Source organism: Zootoca vivipara, chromosome 2, assembly GCF_965207765.1.
Source record: "Zootoca vivipara chromosome 2, rZooViv2.hap1.1, whole genome shotgun sequence".
Classification (NCBI taxonomy): domain Eukaryota; kingdom Metazoa; phylum Chordata; class Lepidosauria; order Squamata; family Lacertidae; genus Zootoca; species Zootoca vivipara.
The window spans coordinates 113,344,390-113,363,358 of NC_142584.1; the positions used below are offsets into that span (position 1 = coordinate 113,344,390).

Here is an 18,969-nt window from a genome sequence, read left to right on the forward strand (position 1 = left end):
TCTTGTTTTCCTTTTGAGATGTCTGATTTGGCAGAGCACAAGACTCTTAATCCCAGGGTTGTGGGTTTGAGCCCCACGTGCAGCAAAGGTTTTCTGTACTGCAGGGGGTGGGACTAGAAGACCCTGGGGATCCCTCACTACTCTGCAATTCCACAAAACCTTTCTCTCCCCACAATACCTCATGCAGCTTTTAAAATGCATGCATCATTGGATTAATAGAGGAATAGAACTCCCTTCACCCTCGTCAGTCAGGATAGCTCCTTGCTCTGGAGACCTTGGACGGGAGGGAAATGAAAAAGAAATAGAACTGGGTATCAGCTTCAAATGCTCTCTGCAAATACAGCCCCACCATCTCCACACGTTGTCAGAAATAAATCTTATTGCCATTTTGTGGGGCTTCCACTCAGTTCAATGTGTTTCGAGTGGATGCATTAATGCTCCTTATTCACAGGCTGGATTCTGTGTATCGGGGGCATCAAATGGGGTGTCCTCTGGATAATCCTGGACTCCAACTCCCCTCCGACCCATCCAGCATGGCCAGGGGTCAGAGAGGATGGGAGTTGCAGTCTGACAGCTTCCAGAAGGGGCCCCATGGGCTGTGCTGCCCTATACATTACACAGGGCACCTTCCCTGTGTTCCTCAGTCCCACCCCAAATACACAATGCTCCCCCAAGGAGTGTCTTTTCGGCACCAGCTGCATCTGATTACTCTCCTGGGATACTAACAGCTGGAACAAGAAATGCCTATGGAATTGACCCCTCTCAAAGATCTGGCAGGATTCTCTCTGTCTCCACTATTGGAGCCGCTGACTACTGACTGGTCTCTTTTTCCTGCATTTCCTGCTCTCCTTTTCCTGCATTTCCAACGGGGTGGTGGCACATGTCGGAATAAACACACTCCCTTCTTTATACTACATTCGTTTAACTTTCTGAAATCCCAACTAATTCCTATGTTAGGCCAAAAGCAATTAATAAGCAAGAATATATAAGCAAGAATATATAAACAAATTTATATATTCACAGTCACACTCAGAACAAGACCTCATTTAGAGCCCCAGAGAGGAACATGCAGCTGAATGATACAGACAATGTTACAACCACAAAACCAAGAGGGCATCATAAGAGTTGAACAGAAAATGGTATCTTCTTATTTTAAATGTGGCACTTTTCAAGAATATTAGCTGGACGTATTCCCTAAATGAATTATCTGATGTCTGATGAATGCCTTCTTCTGAATGAAGCTTTTTCCACACTCGGGGCATTCATAAGGCTTCTCCTCCACGTGGGTCCTTTGGTGTTTGATCAGCGTATCTCGCCGAGAAAAGTTCTTCCCGCACTCAGGGCATTTGTGAGGCTTCTCTCCTGTGTGGATCTTCTGATGGTCCATCAACCGACAAGGATGATGGAAACTTTTCCCACACTCGCGGCATTCATAAGGCTTCTCTCCCGTGTGAGTTCTCTGGTGCTTGATCAGTGTATCCCGGGAGAAGTTTTTTCCACACTCAGGACATTCGTGCGGTTTCTCCCCTGTGTGCGTCTTCTGATGTTCAATTAAGTTGCACGGGTGGTTGAAGTTTCTCCCACAATCAGGGCACTCGTACGGCTTCTCCCCTGTGTGGGTCCTCCGGTGATTGAGTAACGTATCTCTCCGGGAAAAGCTTTTCCCGCACTCCGAGCATTCGTGAGGCTTCTCTCCCGTGTGGATCTTCTGGTGCCTCTTCAAATGGAGTTGCCACCGGAAGCCTTTTCCGCACTGGGAGCATTGATACGGCCTCTCTCCGGTGTGGATTCGCAGGTGACTCACCGTTGGTCCTCTGGCTGAAGCTTTTCCCACAGTGGGAGCACTTGTGCGGTTTCTCTTCGGTGTGGATCCTTCGATGCCGCATCAGCGTTGCTCTGTAACTGAACCTCTTCCCGCACTCGGGACACTCGTATGGTTTCTCTTCCATGAGGCCGCTCTGATGGCTCACCCAGATCTCTCGCTGGGGAAAGGGCTTCTCGCCCTCAGACCATTTGTATGCTTCCTCTTGCATGTGCCTCCTCTGGTGTTCAGCCAGGGCAGATCCTCGCTGGAAGCTCTCCCCACGCACGGGGCATTCATAAGGACCTTCTTCGGCATTTAGCGTGCCCAGACCCAAACTGTCCTGGTTGTTCCTCCCATGATTGGAGAAGGGCTTTTCCACTCCAAACTGTGTTGTGTTTTCACTAAAGGGAACTTCTGGGAGATTGCTGAATTCATTTGTTTCCTGGTCTCCTTTGGACTCACCCTTTTGCTCTGCAATCTCAGCTAAAAAAGGAACGTTCCCCTGGGACATTCCCTCTGGCACAGCTTCCCCTTGGTGGGAATTCTCCGTCTTGATCTCTCTCCTTTTACCTGCAAGTGGTGGTGAAACCAAAAACATTTTTTTGAAAAATTATTGAAACTAGATGCCCAGTGGAAACCCATAAGCAGGATCCGAGCAGAAGAACCCTCTCCCCTTCTAGAGTCTCCAGTATTCTGTTAAAGCCCCCCCAGGTTTTCAGCCATTGGAGGGGGCCACACTTTATTGGGAATATAGGAAAGAGTTTGCAGAGTTTGTAGTAATGTTAATTAATAATAATGGTCAAGATAGTACCAAGCAATCATATCTTGGGAAGGAGATCCATAACTTGGGTGCCACCACACAAAAGCCTCTGTCTCCAGTGGCAAAGCACATGCATTGCATGCAAAAGGTCTCATCCCATATGAAAGTGGCCTTCTGCCAGGCCAGACCATTGGTCCATCGAGGTCAGTATTGCCTCCACTGACTGGCAGTGGCTCTGCAGGGTCTTCAGGCAAGGGCATTGCTAGCCATACCTGGAGATGCACTGGCCAGGGATGATGGGAGTTGTAGTCTTAAATGGACAGAGGGCACCAGGTGAGCAAGGCTGGAAGGGGCTGTTTCAATCTGAAGTTCTTTTGCCAGCAGGATAAACATGGATTAAGTTAAAATTAACATGCAGAATTTTAGGCGTTTTCTTCATGGAATCAAGTCAAGGAGACTAAATCAGAACTCCTGTGGATTTAGAGCATGCAGACCTAGTGGTGGGACGAAAATATCCTTAAATAAGAGACATGGGGGAATGATCAACGGTCTTCAATGTCTGTATACTAATGCACAGAGCATGGGAAATAAACAAGATGAACTTGAGCTCTTGGTACAGCAAACTAAATATGACATAATAGGCATCACTGAAACCTGGTGGGATGAGTCTCATGACTGGAATGTAGTAATAGAGGGATACAATCTATTTAAGAGAAATAGACCAAACAGGAAAGGAGGAGGAGTAGCTTTATATGTTAGGGATATGTATACCTGTGAAGAGATCCAGGATTTAAAACTTCAAAGCCAAATTGAGAGTATCTGGGTCAAAATTAAGGGAGAGAAAAACAACAGTGATCTCATTGTGGGAGTTTACTATAGATCCCCAAGCCAAACTGAGGACACAGATGATGCCTTCCTGGAACAGATGGCCAAGCATTCCAAAGGAAGTGAGATAGTAGTAATGGGGGATTTCAACTATCCTGATATTTGTTGGATGTCAAACTCAGCCAAGAGCATAAGGTCGAACAGATTCCTCACTGGCCTTGCAGACAACTTCATTGTCCAGAAAGTGGGAGAAGCAACAAGAGGATCAGCCATTTTAGATCTGGTCCTAACCAATAGTGATGACTTGGTTGGTGGGGTAGAAGTGGCAGGATCATTAGGTGGGAGTGACCATGCTCTTCTGGAGTTTATTATCCAGCGGAAAGGAGCAACCAAGCATACTAAGGTCCAAATTCTAGACTTTAAGAAAGCCGACTTCAGAAAACTTAGGGAAACGCTGGGTGAAATCCCATGGACAGTAATACTAAAAGGGAAGGGAGTTCATGATGGTTGGGAGTTTGTTAAAAGGGAGATATTAAAAGCACAACTTCAGGCAATACCAATGAGACGGAAACATGGAAGGTGCCTAAAGAAGCCAGGCTGGCTATCTAAAGAACTCTTGACTGAGTTAAGATTTAAAAGGGATATGTACAAAAAATGGAAAAGGGGGGAAATCTCCAGAGAGGAATTCAAACATATAGCCAGCACGTGTAGAGACAAAGTCAGAAAAGCTAAAGCACAGAATGAACTCAGGCTCGCCAGAGAGGTTAAAAGCAACAAAAAGGGCTTTTATGGGTATGTCCGTAGCAAAAGGAAAAACAAGGAAACAGTGGGGTCACTCAGAGGAGAAGATGGTGAAATGCAAACAGGGGACAGAGAAAGGGCAGAACTCCTCAATGCCTTCTTTGCCTCAGTCTTCTCCAAGAAAGAAAAAAACGCCCGACCTGAAGAATATGGAGCAGATGATTCAGCAGGGGAAACACAGCCCAGAATAAGTAAGGAGGTAGTACAAGAATACTTGGCTAGTTTAGATGTATTCAAGTCTCCAGGGCCAGATGAACTACATCCAAGAGTATTAAAAGAACTGGCAGAGGTGATTTCAGAACCACTGGCAATAATCTTTGAAAATTCCTGGAGAACAGGCGAAGTTCCAGCAGACTGGAGGAGGGCAAATGTTGTCCCTATTTTCAAAAAGGGGAAAAGAGAGGACCCAAACAATTACCGCCCAGTCAGCCTGACATCAATACCAGGAAAGATTCTAGAGCAGATCATTAAGCAAACAGTCTGTGAGCACCTAGAAAGAAACTCTGTGATCACTAAAAGTCAGCATGGGTTCCTGAAAAATAAGTCATGTCAGACTAATCTGATCTCATTTTTTGACAGAATTACAAGCCTGGTAGATGAAGGGAACGCTGTGGATGTAGCCTATCTTGATTTCAGCAAGGCCTTTGACAAGGTGCCCCATGATATTCTTGTAAAGAAGCTGGTAAAATGTGGGCTAGACAATGCTACCATTCAGTGGATTTGTAGCTGGATTAGTGACCGAACCCAAAGGGTGCTCATCAATGGCTCCTCCTCATCCTGGAGAGTAGTGACTAGTGGGGTGCCACAGGGTTCTGTCTTGGGCCCAGTCTTGTTCAACATCTTTATCAATGACTTGGATGATGGGCTTGAGGGAATCCTGAGCAAGTTTGCAGATGACACCAAGTTGGGAGGGGTGGCTAACACCCCAGAGGACAGGATCACACTTCAGAATGACCTTAACAGATTAGACAACTGGGCCAAAGCAAACAAGATGAATTTTAACAAGGAGAAATGTAAAGTACTACACTTGGGCAAAAAAAATGAAAGGCACAAATACAGGATGGGAGACACCTGGCTTGAGAGCAGTACATGTGAAAAGGATCTAGGAGTTTTGGTTGACCACAAACTTGACATGAGTCAGCAGTGTGATGCAGCAGCTAAAAAAGCCAATGCAATTCTGGGCTGCATCAATAGGAGTATAGCATCTAGATCAAGGGAAGTAATAGTACCACTGTATTCTGCTCTGGTCAGACCTCACCTGGAGTATTGTGTCCAGTTCTGGGCACCACAGTTCAAGAAGGATACTGATAAGCTGGAACGTGTCCAGAAGAGGGCAACCAAAATGGTCAAAGGCCTGGAAACGATGCCTTATGAGGAACGGCTTAGGGAGCTGGGTATGTTTAGCCTGGAGAAGAGAAGGTTAAGGGGTGATATGATAACCATGTTCAAATATATAAAAGGATGTCATATAAAGGAGGGAGAAAGGTTGTTTTCTGCTGCTCCAGAGAAGCGGACACGGAGCAACGGATTCAAACTACAAGAAAGAAAATTCCACCTAAACATTAGGAAGAACTTCCTGACAGTGAGAGCTGTTCGGCAGTGGAATTTGCTGCCAAGGAGTGTGGTGGAGTCTCCTTCTTTGGAGGTCTTTAAGCAGAGGCTTGACAGCCATCTGTCAGGAATGCTTTGATGGTGTTTCCTGCTTGGCAGGGGGTTGGACTGGATGGCCCTTGTGGTCTCTTCCAACTCTATGATTCTATGATTCTATGATTCTATGATCTTTTTTTCCAATTCAAAAATATCACTGAAGCCTATAAATGAAAACGGTACCACAACGTACTAGGAGTTTGTGTGTGTAAAAAGCTACTTTACAACTTCTGCCAACTATGATCAGAACCAAACAAATGTCCCAGATGTTGGAGCCATAGTCCCTGCTACCCTTTAACAAAAAATTAAGGGAGATCTGTCATTATCTGAATTACCTTAGCACTCGCCCCTTTCACAAAACAGGACTTCAAATCCTTCATGGCTTCTTCATTGCTGAGCGACATGTGACTGATCATTAAAGCTCTCCCTTTATCCAGACACCACAGCGACAGTCTCTGCTCTTGAAATCAGACAATTTCTGATCAGCAGATTTTTTTCCCAATTCAAAAAATATCAAGGAAGCCTATGAATGAAAACAGTACCACAACGTACTAGGTGTTTGTGTGTGTAAAAAGCTACTTTACAACTTCTGCCAACTATGGTCAGAACCAAGCAAATGTCCCAGGTGTCCCATCTGGTAACTTAGACCATAGATTCCCTCCTCCGAAATGCTATTCCTTACCCAGAAAGCCTACACACCAAGCTGCAGTTCTCCTCTTTGACTTGCAAGACCATCGTCCTCTGGCCTGGCTGTGTCAGGAATGCCTCCTCCTTCTCCTTGGTGCTGGCCATTTAGGGTTGTCCTAAATTACTGTTCCAAGCCCCAAACGCGCATAACAACTCCGGGGCTGGTGTAACAAGGACACCCTACGCCACGGCCCTGCCTCCCCCACGTTGGGAAATGGGTGTAAAAACGACCGGATCCCCATTCCACCCCCCTCTCCCTGCAATGGATTAAAAGAGATGAAGGAAGAATGTAACCTTCATGCCCCGGAGGACTTTTTTGGGGGGGGGGGACTCTTTCCCTCCTGTCTCCGGGGATCGAACCTGGGACCTTCTCATGAAAAAAACAGGATAACAGATCTTGTTTGGAAGGAGGAGAATTTGTGTGTTCTGAGAAGGAGGGGTCACTCATTCCTCCCCATGGGTCAGTGAGCTCCGCTTCCTAGAGAGGCAGGAAGGTTTGGAGGGGGGAGCCAAGGTAGGAGGGGGAGGGGCCTCCATCCACATTTCCAGAAGAGGAGCCGGTTTGCGGAGGAGGAGGAAAAAAGGTACAGAACATCTTGGGGTTGGGGTGGGGGAGATTTGGGGTTGTGGAGACGGGGAGGGCGTGCTTTTCCTCCCCCTGAATCAGCAAACAGGGCAGTTGGGAAGGAAGGGCAGGCTTTTGGGCGGGGGGGGGAGGATGAAAGCAAAGTAGGGGAGTGTTCCCCCCTCCCCCTTCTTTCTGCGGATCAATCGAGCGGGGGAGCGGCTGATTTAGGCACTGCTGGGATAAATAAGTCTCTCCCCCAGAGGGGGCGCGTCCTTGGAGAGCCCCCAGCCCTTTATATTGCGGCGGGAAAGGAAATCGGAATAGAATAGCGAGCAAGGGAGGGGGAGCAGAGAGGACAAAGAGGTAGAGCTGCAGGGCGGGGAAGGGAGCGATGAGCGGGGAGAGAAAGGGGGCAGAGACCCCCAACAACAACTCAGTTCTTGGGCGCTATCTATAGAGGCCTCGATCCGGCTGCCGATCGGGGACCCTCCATTCTCAGGGTTCGCATTGCAAGCCACACCCCCCAAAAGAAATCAGCCTTCCTGCCTTTTACTATGTGTAATGCAGCGGGGTGGGGGTACAGGGGGGAGCCTTTCTGCAGAGGGAGCACCGGCAGAGTTTGCATTGCAAGATCTCCTTTGCTGCGCCCTTCCCGGCCTTTGAGGGAATAGAAATGGGAGGGCCACCAAGGGCTGGGACTTGAACCTAGGCCTCAATTCCGCGACCCTCTGCATGTTCTGGGTTCCCCCTGGCAGGAATCCCTGGGGCGCTCCTGGCTCCGCCCGGGAACTCAGGCAAGGCTTGGTGGGTCTCCTTTGTCTAGAGCAGGCATCCCCAAACTTCGGCCCTCCAGATGTTTTGGACTACAATTCCCATCTTCCCCGACCACTGGTTCTGTTAGCTAAGGATCATGGGAGTTGTAGGCCAAAACATCTGGAGGGCTGCAGTTTGGGGATGCCTGGTCTAGAGATGGGGTGCCCAAGCTTTTTTCGAAGAGGGTCAGATTTAATGACATGAACATGCATGAGGGCCAACCAAAGTTGTTGACCTTTTTTACGATTTTATCCCTGGTCTAGAGAGAGGGAGTCCATGGAAGGGTTATTGGAGACGAGAGAGGCCTGGATAGAGACCTCACCCTGTCTCCCTCCTCTCCCCCCTACCTGCCACAAGTCCACTGATTGGGAGAGATTTGGCGGGAGGGCAGAGGAAGTTGGGGGGCTGAGGGAGGAAGTGTGAAGCATCCCTGGGGGAGGAATCGAAGCCATCTTGGAGAAAGAGAGACTTGGGGTCTGCCTGCGTTGATTTCTCCTTCCTGCCCAGGAATCTGACATGACTTCAAGTCGGCCCTGATCCACCCACCCTCTCTTCCCTTGAAGCTCAGGCCTTGCCTTGCCATAAGTCCCAGATCAGCTGCTGCATGGGGTGCTGGGGGTGTTATAGCAAGTCTAACCATTGGGGGAAAGAGGAAAGGGAGGGTGCCCACTCTATTATTTCCGACCTTTGAGGCTTTTGTCTTGGCAATAACAGTCTCACCCACATGCCTGTGTTTCTGTGAAGAAACATCAAAAGGGTTCCTACCCAGAGATAACTGTTCCCCACTTCTCTCCATTCCACCAGGTTTCCCTTATTCCCACTATATCAGTTGTCACGTCTGTGGGATTTAAGCTATTGGGAAGATTGCTATGGAAATGAGTGGGGTTCCCCCAAGCCTGTGTAATCATTATTGCAATTGTTATTTTTTATTTATTTATTGAATTATTAGTCACTTTCCCTTGCCCAGGACAGCCCAAAGGGACTTACAACAGTTGTTGTTGTTGTTGTTGTTGTTATGTTCCATGGTGACACTCCACTCTTCTTTGTCCTGTTTCCTATACTTCGGGGGGCACAGAGAAGGCTGTTCTCAGGGCCTGCTCCACTGTTAAGCAGGAGGCAGCAGATGCAGTGAAGGGCAAGGAGGGGACTGAGCTGAGTGTCATTTGGCTTGTCCTGATTTAACCCTCTATCCTCTCATCCAGTGGAAGGTGTGGTTCCATTGCCAGTGTCCAAGACACAATACAGCAGCCTCAGGAAGTCAATGGTGCAGGGTGATTTGGGAATGTGTGCAGTTGGACTATATCAGGAAGATGTTGGAGATCATGGAGGAAGGAGGAAATGAAATACAGCTATTCAGCATTTTCAGAAGAGGGGGAAGAAGGGGAAAGTGTGTCCCACTAGATAAGACTCCCATCATCCCTGGCCATGGGCCACCCTTGCTTTGGCAGGTGGTACTTTGTGTCCAACCACATCTGGAGGGTCAGAGATGCCTCACCTCAGCATAGAAGGTTCCTCTAGGGCAGCATTTCTCAACCTTGGATCCCCAGGTGTTCTTGCACCACAACTTCCATGAACACTGACCACTTAGATGGTCTCTTAAGGAGCTACTGGAAGGAATTTTTCTATTTTATTTTTTATCTAGACCCTAATACTATTGTAAGATAATGCTGCTTCATTAACGTTGATTGAGGGTTAGGAAAGGCTGATGATGCATTGCAATTATTTGACATTATTTCATTTGCCTTTCCTAAAAAATTGTAACATATGGAGGACAGGAGATAATACAGTCATATCTCAGTTTAAGTACACTTCGGTTTGAATACTTTCAGTTTAAGTACTCAGCGGACCTGTCTGGAACGGATTAATCCACATTCCATTACTTTCCATGGGAAAGTTCGCTTCAGGTTAAGTGCGCTTCAGGTTAAGTGCACTTCAGGTTAAGTACAGACTTCTGGAACCAATTGTGTACTTAAACCGAGGTACCACTGTATACAATATGTTAAAATAAGAGAAGGTGCTAATTGATGTGTGTAATATTCCTTTGTTCTCTTCCTAGAAAACAAATAGGATTCCCCACCCGCCTGTCAAAAGAAGACAATGGAGAAGGCAGTCAAAATTCTGGCGGGCCAAATCCAATGGGAATAACGAAGAAACCATTTAAATACATGGAGTGTGGGAAGAGGAGAGGATAAACAATTTGAAAGTATGGAGTGTGGAAAGAACTTCAGTCAGAGTGGAGACCTTAGAAAACATCAACGAACTCACACAGGAGAGAAACCATTTAAATGTATTAAATGTGGAAAGCGCTTCAGTCACAGTGGAAACCTTAGAAGTCATCAACGGACTCACACGGGGGAGAAACCATTTAAATGCATGGAGTGTGGAAACAGCTTCAGTCACAGTGGAAACCTTAGAACACATCAACGGACTCACACAGGGGAGAAACCATTTAAATGCATGGATTGTGGAAAGAGCTTCAGTAAGAGTGGACTCCTTAGAAGTCATCAACGGACTCACACGGGGGAGAAACCATTTAAATGCATGGAGTGTGGAAACAGCTTCAGTCACAGTGGAGGCCTTAGAACACATCAACGGACTCACACAGGGGATAAACCATTTAAATGCATGGAGTGTGGAACGCACTTCAGTCACAGTGGAAGCCTTAGAAGACATCAACGGACTCACACGGGGGAGAAACCATTTAAATGCATGGATTGTGGAAAGAGCTTCACTGACAATGGAAGCCTTAGAATTCATCAACGGACTCACACGGGGGAGAAACCATTTAAATGCATGGAGTGTGGAACGTGCTTCAGTCAGAGTGGACTCCTTAGAAGTCATCAACGGACTCACACGGGGGAGAAACCATTTAAATGCATGGAGTGTGGAACGTGCTTCAGTCAGAGTAGACTCCTTAGAAGTCATCAACGGACTCACACGGGGGAGAAACCATTTAAATGCATGGATTGTGGAAAAAGCTTCAGTCACAGTGGAAGCCTTAGAAGACATCAACGGACTCACACAGGGGATAAACCATTTAAATGCATGGAGTGTGGAATGTGCTTCAGTCACAGTGGACTCCTTAGAAGTCATAAACGGACTCACACGGGGGAGAAACCATTTAAATGCATGGATTGTGGAAAGAGCTTCAGTCACAGTGGAGGCCTTAGAAGTCATCAACGGACTCACACAGGAGAGAAACCATTTAAATGCATGGAGTGTGGAACGTGCTTCAGTCAGAGTGGACTCCTTAGAAGTCATCAACAGACTCACACGGGGGAGAAACCATTTAAATGCATGGAATGTGGAAAGAGCTTCAGTCGCAGTGGAACCCTTAGAACACATCAACAGACTCACACAGGAGAGAAACTATTTACATGCATGGAATGTGGAACATGCTTCAGTCAGAGTGGAAGCCTTAGAATTCATCAACGGACACACACAGGAGAGAAACCATTTAAATGCTTGGAGTGTGGAAACAGCTTCAGTCACAGTGGAGGCCTTAGAATTCATCAACGGACTCACACAGGAGAGAAACCATTTAAATGCATGGAGTGTAGAAAGAGCTTCAGTCGGAATGGACAGCTTAGAATTCATCAACGGACTCACACAGGAGAGAAACCATTTAAATGTATGGAATGTGGAAAGAGCTTCAGTCACAGTGGAGGTCTTAGAATTCATCAACGGACACACACAGGAGAGAAACCATTTAAATGTATGGAATGTGGAAAGAGCTTCAGTCACAGTGGAGGCCTTAGAATTCATCAACGGACTCACACAGGAGAGAAACCATTTAAATGCATGGAATGTGGAAAGAGCTTCAGTCACAGTGGAGGCCTTAGAATTCATCAACGGATTCACACAGGAGAGAAACCATTTAAATGCATGGAATGTGGAATGTGCTTCAGTTGGAGTGGACTTCTTACAAAACACCAACAAACTCATACAGGGGAGGAACCCATATAAGTACTATGGAAGTAGTTAGTATGGAATGCTTTTCAAAACATCTACCGAATTCCATGGGGTGGAACCATTTAGAGTGCAGAACATTTTTCTCTCTGAATTTACTCTTTCCTTCAAATCAGTAACAGGAAATCAATCTTAAATGCATGCAGCATCTATGAACTTTTGTAGTTTATATGTAACGTTGTTTAGACATGTATTTAAAGTAATGAAGGTAACATTTCACAATAGTAAGCATAATATAATATTTAATGTATTTTTAGATAGGGAGGGGGAGTGTGTAAGTCTGGAGTGTTGCTGCTGAATGAGGAGTGAGCTGGTTTTGGTGTTTGGTGGAGGGAGTTGGAAATGTTTGTATCCAGGAATGGAGAGTTGCACAAAGTGGAGCTGAGATTGGTGGTGTTGCTTTGGAAGCAGAGTTTGTTAGATTAATATGATAGGAACAGCAGCATAACTCTCCCACTGTTATAATTGCAATAATGGAGTCATGACTCAGAAAGACTGAAAGCACCTACCGGTACTATATGCCCAAGTTAATCTTGAAACCCTCACCTTTTCCTTTGATTTATAGATATACTAGCTGGCCCTGCCACACCTTGCAGTGGCTAATCGCTGTGACCGCCCCCACCCTGTCCCGATCCATGACCTATTCTGTCCCCCCCCCCGCTCATCCCTGTGAATCACCCAACACTGTCCTGACGTACATCCAGTCCCCTCCTCCCCCCAACACCCACGCAGGCGAGTCAGTATCTCCATTTGGCCTAATCTGTAAAGGCTTTGGCCTAGGAGGAGGAAGAGGAAGAGGAGTGGGTGGGATTATGGCAATATTTGCCATCTGTTCCTTTGATGTCAACTTGAGGTGCAATATTTAGCCTTTTTTGACAGAGAAAATCACGTTTTTAGGTGTGTTAGGGGTGGGATTTTATGAATCTAAGGTTCTGCAAACACACTCGTATTGGCAAGGAACAGTGTGTCCAAATTTGTGTGAAATTGGGCAACCGGTTTCGAAGAACATTGGACTATAACAAACATGGACCTTCTACATTTATATATATACTAGCTGACCCGGCCACGCGTTGCTGTGTTTCTTTCCTGTGATCCCCACCCCACCCTGTCCCGATCCATGACGTATCCTGCCCCTCCTCCCTCCACTCCGGCTCATCCCTGTATTTCGGTAGGATACCCTTCCTTCTGTTGTCCCTGGGGAGTGTTGGCCCCTCCCCCATGTATCTCCATTCCTTGGCCCCCACCCTTCGATAAGGAACTGTTAGGTTCTGGGTTCTATTTCCCAGCATGCACTTTTGTCTGAGCCCTCTGTTGCCCCCTCCCCCCTGTATCTCCATACATTGGCCCCTGCGCACGCATCGTGAACATTTCTATATATTTAGATTAAGGAGCGGGGGTGATGATGCACCCTGGGACCCAGAGAACTACTTAAAGAATCCCAACCCGGGACAGGCCCAGACAGAAGGAGGGGGGTCATATGGGCCACTTGGCGTGGGCCTCCAAATCTAAAGGGGGCCTTGGTCAGCATATTCACAATCAGTAAAATGAAAAAACTAACAAAAGGGTTAAAAACAGGGCCACATTATCTATCTGGCCCGGGCCCTGTAAGGGCCTGGCAACAGAAGGCGCGTTCTGAAGTACCCGAGTTGTTCAGTTCCATAAAAAACCCAGTAAGTGGGAAGGGGAAGGTAGGGGATTGTAAATGGGGTGGGGGTGGCCACTGCAAATATCTGAGGACTTAAAATGGGGAGAGAAAGTGCATGGTTGTTGTTGTTGTGTGTTTTTTTAAAGTTGCAGAGGCTTACAATCAGTTGTTTCTCCTAAAATAAGACATACCCATAAAATAAGCCATAGCAGGATTTTTAAGCATTTGCGCAATATAAGCCATACCCCAAAAATAAGACATAGTGATAGGCGCAGTTCTGGAGGGCCCCAAGGAAGAGGTAAGGCTGGGCGCGTAATAAAAAATAAGACATCCCCTGAAAATGAGCCAATTATTTTCAGCCGGGGTTTGTGGGTGTGGCGCATTGTTGTGGCTAATCCCTGTGACTGCCCCCACGTGTCCCGATCCATGATCTATTCTGTTCCCCCCCCCCCTCCATGACCGGCGTATCTCATGATGTTTTGAAGGATAGTATTTACTTTTGTCTTGTGGATTTTGGGGGGGGGGTAGTGGTGCTAAATTGTAAAGTAAAAACCCCTTGCCATGCCCCCAAGTGCATTGCTGTGGGTTATCTACCCCCCCCACCCTACGTCAGCCCATGACCTATTTGGGCTCCTTCTCTCCCCACCTCCCACCCAGGGCTCCATTCGGGATAGTATTTAAAGGGCTGTAGAGCTGAGGCCTAGTCTGTAAAATGGAGCCTTGGCCTCCTGTTTTACAGGATCTCGTGGCAGAGGCGGGGTTTATGGGTGTGGTGCGTTGTGGCTAATCCTTGTGACTGCCCCCACGTGTCCCGATCCATGATCTATTCAGTTTGTCGCCGTCCCCCTCCATGCCCGGTGTATCTCATGACGTTTTGAAGGATGGTATTTATTTGTGTCTTGTGGATTTTTTGGGGGGGGGGATAGTGTTGCTAAATGGTAAAGTAAAAACCCCTTGCCGGCCAGGGGCCTACATAAATCAAAGGCCGTGCTGCGGTCTGTGCCACTCCCCCCCCCAGGCAGGCCCCGACCTCCACTTGGCAATGTTGGTTTTTTGGTGGTTTTTTTTGGGAGGGGTAGTGGTGCTAAATGGTAAAGTAAAAACCCCTTGCCGTGCCCCCAGGTGCGTTGCTGTGCCCCCCCCGGGCTGTCAGGGGCCTACATAAAACAGAGGCCGTGCTGCGTCCTGTGATAATGGCCGCCTTGGTGGTTTCAGTTGCTTGGTTGATGATGATGTCATTTGGTTTGTGGGTTTGGCTTAGATTTCACAGGAAGGGAGGGGGTGTACTGTGGGAGGAATTCCACTTGAGGGCGCTGTTTGACTTGGTGGAAATCCAGCTCTGTACCTGCCCAGGTGTGTGATTTGAGGGATTTTTGTCCCCAACAACACGCGGGGAGTGGCCTGGATCATTGTGTCAAAATTTCAAGACGATCGGTCAAGCGGTTACGGAGAAAAGTGGAACCTGGATTTTCACGATATTTACATTTATATATATATAATTGTGTATACAGTAGATATATTTGATGGCAGGAGAAGTAAAAGGGGTGTTTAGTGGCATAACCAGGAAAGGCTCTGTTCCTAGGTGCACGTCTTGCATGAGGAGGGAAGGGGCACAGGGAAGAAGGGGCCGTATCAGAGCATCTCAAAGCAATGTGCTGGTGGGGGCATGGTGACCCAAGTGTGTGTAGAATGCTATCCCCAAAAAGGCACAGGGGAGAAACAATATGGATGAGTATAATGTGGAAGGAGGTTCAGGCAGGTCCCAAACCGAGAGCGCTGAGGGTCAACTTCCTCCAAATCCACCAGCTGCCCCAAGACAGGAGCCACCTCTGGGCTCTGAGGGTGGAAAGCCTCCCCTCCACCTTTGCAAAAGGACATGATCCAAGGGAGTCCTTCTGACAGCAGACCACAATGCGCCATCATGTACTGGCTGGATGCAGAAGAGGGGGGAGACCACTCTTCACACTCCTAAATTTTCCACGATTCCTGCTTCATTGGATTCCATGGGTTCTAGTTTTATGAGGGGGTGGAGCTTTTCTTTATCCTCTTTCTCCCTGCTCTCTGATCAGTCGCTCCTTCCTCGTCTTCTCTCCAAACTAAAAGGTCCCAAATGCTGAACTGTGCACAGTACTCCAAATGTGTTCACGCCATAGATATGCACGACTCCCTTAGGATAGTAGCAGGTGTGTGTTTTGCTAAATGCAGAATGGTTCTTTTATTAGATTCAGAAGCAATACAAGTGCAAGTGGAGTGAGAAGTTGTACAGATTTTGTTCTGAACAGCAAGAAATATATGCATTACCATCTCAAGCTACCTGGACTGCTGCTGTTTATTTCTGTTTGGGGTGAGACAAATGTTTAGTTGGGGTGGGGAGTAGTTTAATTTTAGCATAATTGTTTCTTGTTTTATTTCTATTTTATTATTTTGTTAAGTTATTGTATAGTTTGTATTTTGCTTTTTAAGGGGAAAGGATCAGGGCTGCCTGGGAGGGGGCCTCAGTCAACAGGATGACTGGGGCAGGTTCCACAGGGAGGGATGTACTGGGACACCCGATCTCAGTGATCACGGGCCGGAGGACCTGGTGTTCACCTCTAGTGACATAGGTGATCTGACACTAAGTAAAAGTGAAACAAAATAAGTGCCATGGTCAGATCACTTCCTGGTGCAACTGGACTTCTCCGCGACCCTTCCCCTCTGCAGGGAGGTGGGACCAATTTGGATGGTCCCCCCGCACCACTTAATGGATCCAGATGGTTTCCAGAGAATGGTAGGGGATGCTTTATCCCATGTTGATGGCCTTTCAGCTGATTCCCTGGTGACCCGGTGGAATGTGGAGTTAACCAGGGCTATTGACTGTCTGGCTCCAAAGCGCCCTCTCCAATTGCATGGAGCCTGGAGAGCCCCCTGGTTCTCCCCGGAGCTGAGGGTGCTGAAACAATCGCTGAGACAGCTAGAGCGCCGGTGGCAGAAAACTCACTCTGAATCAGACCGGACACGGGCTAGAGCTCAGTGTCCAGGCTAAATGATGGGAGGGGGATAGGTGGCATCTAACACCCGAAAAGCTAGCAAAAATATATAAAAATGATGCCAATAAATGTTGGAAATGCAAAGAAATAAAAGGGGATTATTTCCACTGTTGGTGGGGTTGCAAAAAAGTAAATAGATTTTGGACAGAAGTTTATGAGAATGTAAAAAAAAATATTGAAATGGACATTTGAGAAAAACCCCGAGATTCTATTATTAAGCCTGATCCCGGAGGACATGCCTTCAGATAGAAAGAACATCCTGCTCTATGCCTGTGCCGCGGCCAGATTATTAATAGCACAAAACTGGAAAGGAGAGAAGCTACCGACTATACAGGATTGGCATATTAAATTAGTGGAATTTATGAATTTAGCTAAATTAACGGCGATAATCAGGAAAGTCCCCAGACAGAAATGGACAAAAGAATGGAAGTACGTAGAGGATTACCTTCGAGCTGAAGGTATTAGTGCTAGATGGGTAATTTGCTTTGATTAAATTCACACAAGGTCACTGGAATTGTAAGAATAGGTGAATAAAATGAGATAAATGTAAAATGATAAGTTCATAAGGGAAAGCATAGTAACGTTCAGTATAATAGGGAATCGATATGTAAATGTTGGGAAGTTTATTGTGATTTTATTTCTTGTATTTTCTTTCTCTTCTTTTCTTTTCCTTTCTCCCCCCCCCTTTCCCCCCTCTCTTTTTACTTTTTCTAATAAGTTTTGGGTTTTTTCTTGTATAATTTTGACTTACGTTTGCATTTGTGTTATATCGATTTTCTTTTCATTTGTGTTGATTTATGTTATGTTATGTTGAATTATGCTGATTTTATTGTTAATATGTTTAATAAAGTATTTTAATCTTAAAAAAAAGATTGGCAACTCTGGGAAACGGAGGGGGGTGCGCCGTGGCCCTGGTTACAGCATTAACACAAAATTAAAAACCATTTAAAACAGCTTACAACCATAAAAATATGTGCCTGGTGCCAAGTGTCCTTGAGGTCTGGTGCCTGTTAAAGATACATATTTTTATCCAGACTCTCAGAGGAGGTGAGGTCATGCTGTTAGCTTCTATTTATGTGACTCACACAAGTGAGCGTTGCATGTTATGAATTGTTTTATTGTATTTATTTTATTGTATGTGTTTGGTAGTCTGCAGTGCCGTCCCTGGGCTCTGCATGGTGAGGGATGGTTTTATACCTTAAGTTAAAATAAATAAATGTGTTCTGTCCAAAAAAAAAAAAAATGATGGGAGGGGATATTTGTGTGATTGACAAGGGCATGTCCGGAACACAGATTTCTGCCCAACACCACTCCTCTTCTGTGACATACCTGTAATGTTTTGATGACATTGTGAGAAATGTGTGTTGTGGGAACTTTTAAAAACTCATGTAATTTTTGTCCTGGACGTTTTTCTTTTTTGCTCTCTTTGGAGATTGAGACGTTTATTGAAACAAATAAATGATCAGGCCTTCTGGCCGCTGATTTGCTTACTCATTGCTTGGCTATAGCCTTGCCCAGGGGTCAGCAACCTTTTTCAGCCGTAGGCCAGTACACCGTCCCTCAGACCATGCGGACTATATTTTTTTGGGGGGAAATGAACGGATTCCTATGCCCCACAAATAACCCAGAGATGTGTTTTAAATAAAAGGGCACATTCTACTCATGTAAAAAAACACTGATTCCCGGACTGTCCGTGGGCCAGATTGAGAAGGCGATTGGGCCGCATCCAGCCCACGGGCCTTAGGTTGCCTACCCCTGGTCTTGCCTTCTCTGATCAATCCAGCATCCGCAGGGCTAGACTCCAGCGAAGTTGGAAAGCGCTTTAGATACCATACCCCATTTTCTCTCCATAACACAGAAGTCACAGAGTTGCCCCAATCCATAAAACAGTGCTGGAGAGGCTGCGTCTAAGACTATGTCTTTCTTCTTTGGTGGGGAGAAGATAGTTGTCCCCAGGTGACTGCTCAGTGTCCCAGTAGAGTTGCTTTGGGGGAAGCACTCTTCTCTGGCTCCTCTCAGGCAGCAAATGTATTTGGCTCCCCCCACCCACAAGGCTGGCTCCATCTCTGCGCTGCAAAAAGGGAGGAGTCTCCCCCCCCCATCAGCCCTTCTCCCACTCTTCTGATCCACAGAAGTAATGGGGCAGGGGGAGGAATCAGTGGCAAAAAGGGATTTTTCCTCTGCTCCCCACCCCACCCCCCGAAACATAATGTTCCTTCCCTCCAAACCAGCTCTATAATTCATTTTCTTTCCTGAAAAGGTTTCAGGTTCCCTCCCGGCAGTGGCACGGAAAAGACCCCCATCCCTGAAAAGACTCTTCTCCGGGGCATGAAGGTCGCACAGCTTGACCCTCCCCGCCCCTCTGGAGTAACCCCCCTCCTGCCCCCATTTCAAGCCTCTGCTATGGGGTGCAGACCCCCGCAG

At 46.7% G+C, this 18,969-nt stretch overlaps 1 protein-coding gene and 1 pseudogene across 2 annotated transcripts; one reads left to right on the top strand and one right to left on the bottom strand.

Annotated features, from left to right (window-relative positions):
• Positions 1–986: 986 nt before the first annotated feature.
• On the bottom strand, positions 987–6,968 carry LOC132591611 (uncharacterized; annotated as a pseudogene). The gene is made up of 2 exons (XR_015948544.1): positions 6,520–6,968; positions 987–2,374 (listed from the first exon to the last, which is right to left on the bottom strand). The product of XR_015948544.1 is annotated as an uncharacterized LOC132591611 (transcript).
• A 45-nt stretch (positions 6,969–7,013) lies between these two features.
• On the top strand, positions 7,014–17,415 carry LOC132591567 (uncharacterized). The gene is made up of 2 exons (XM_088663944.1): positions 7,014–7,108; positions 9,962–17,415. Exon 2 carries the CDS (start codon positions 10,111–10,113, stop codon positions 11,869–11,871), a length of 1,761 nt encoding a protein of 586 aa, XP_088520070.1. The 5' UTR covers positions 7,014–7,108; positions 9,962–10,110; the 3' UTR covers positions 11,872–17,415.
• Positions 17,416–18,969: the final 1,554 nt, after the last annotated feature.

What these genes read in the sequence shown, in the direction of transcription:
- LOC132591567 (XM_088663944.1), top strand. Translation starts at nt 10,111, where the DNA reads ATGGAGTGTGGAAAGAACTTCAGTCAGAGTGGAGACCTTAGAAAACAT.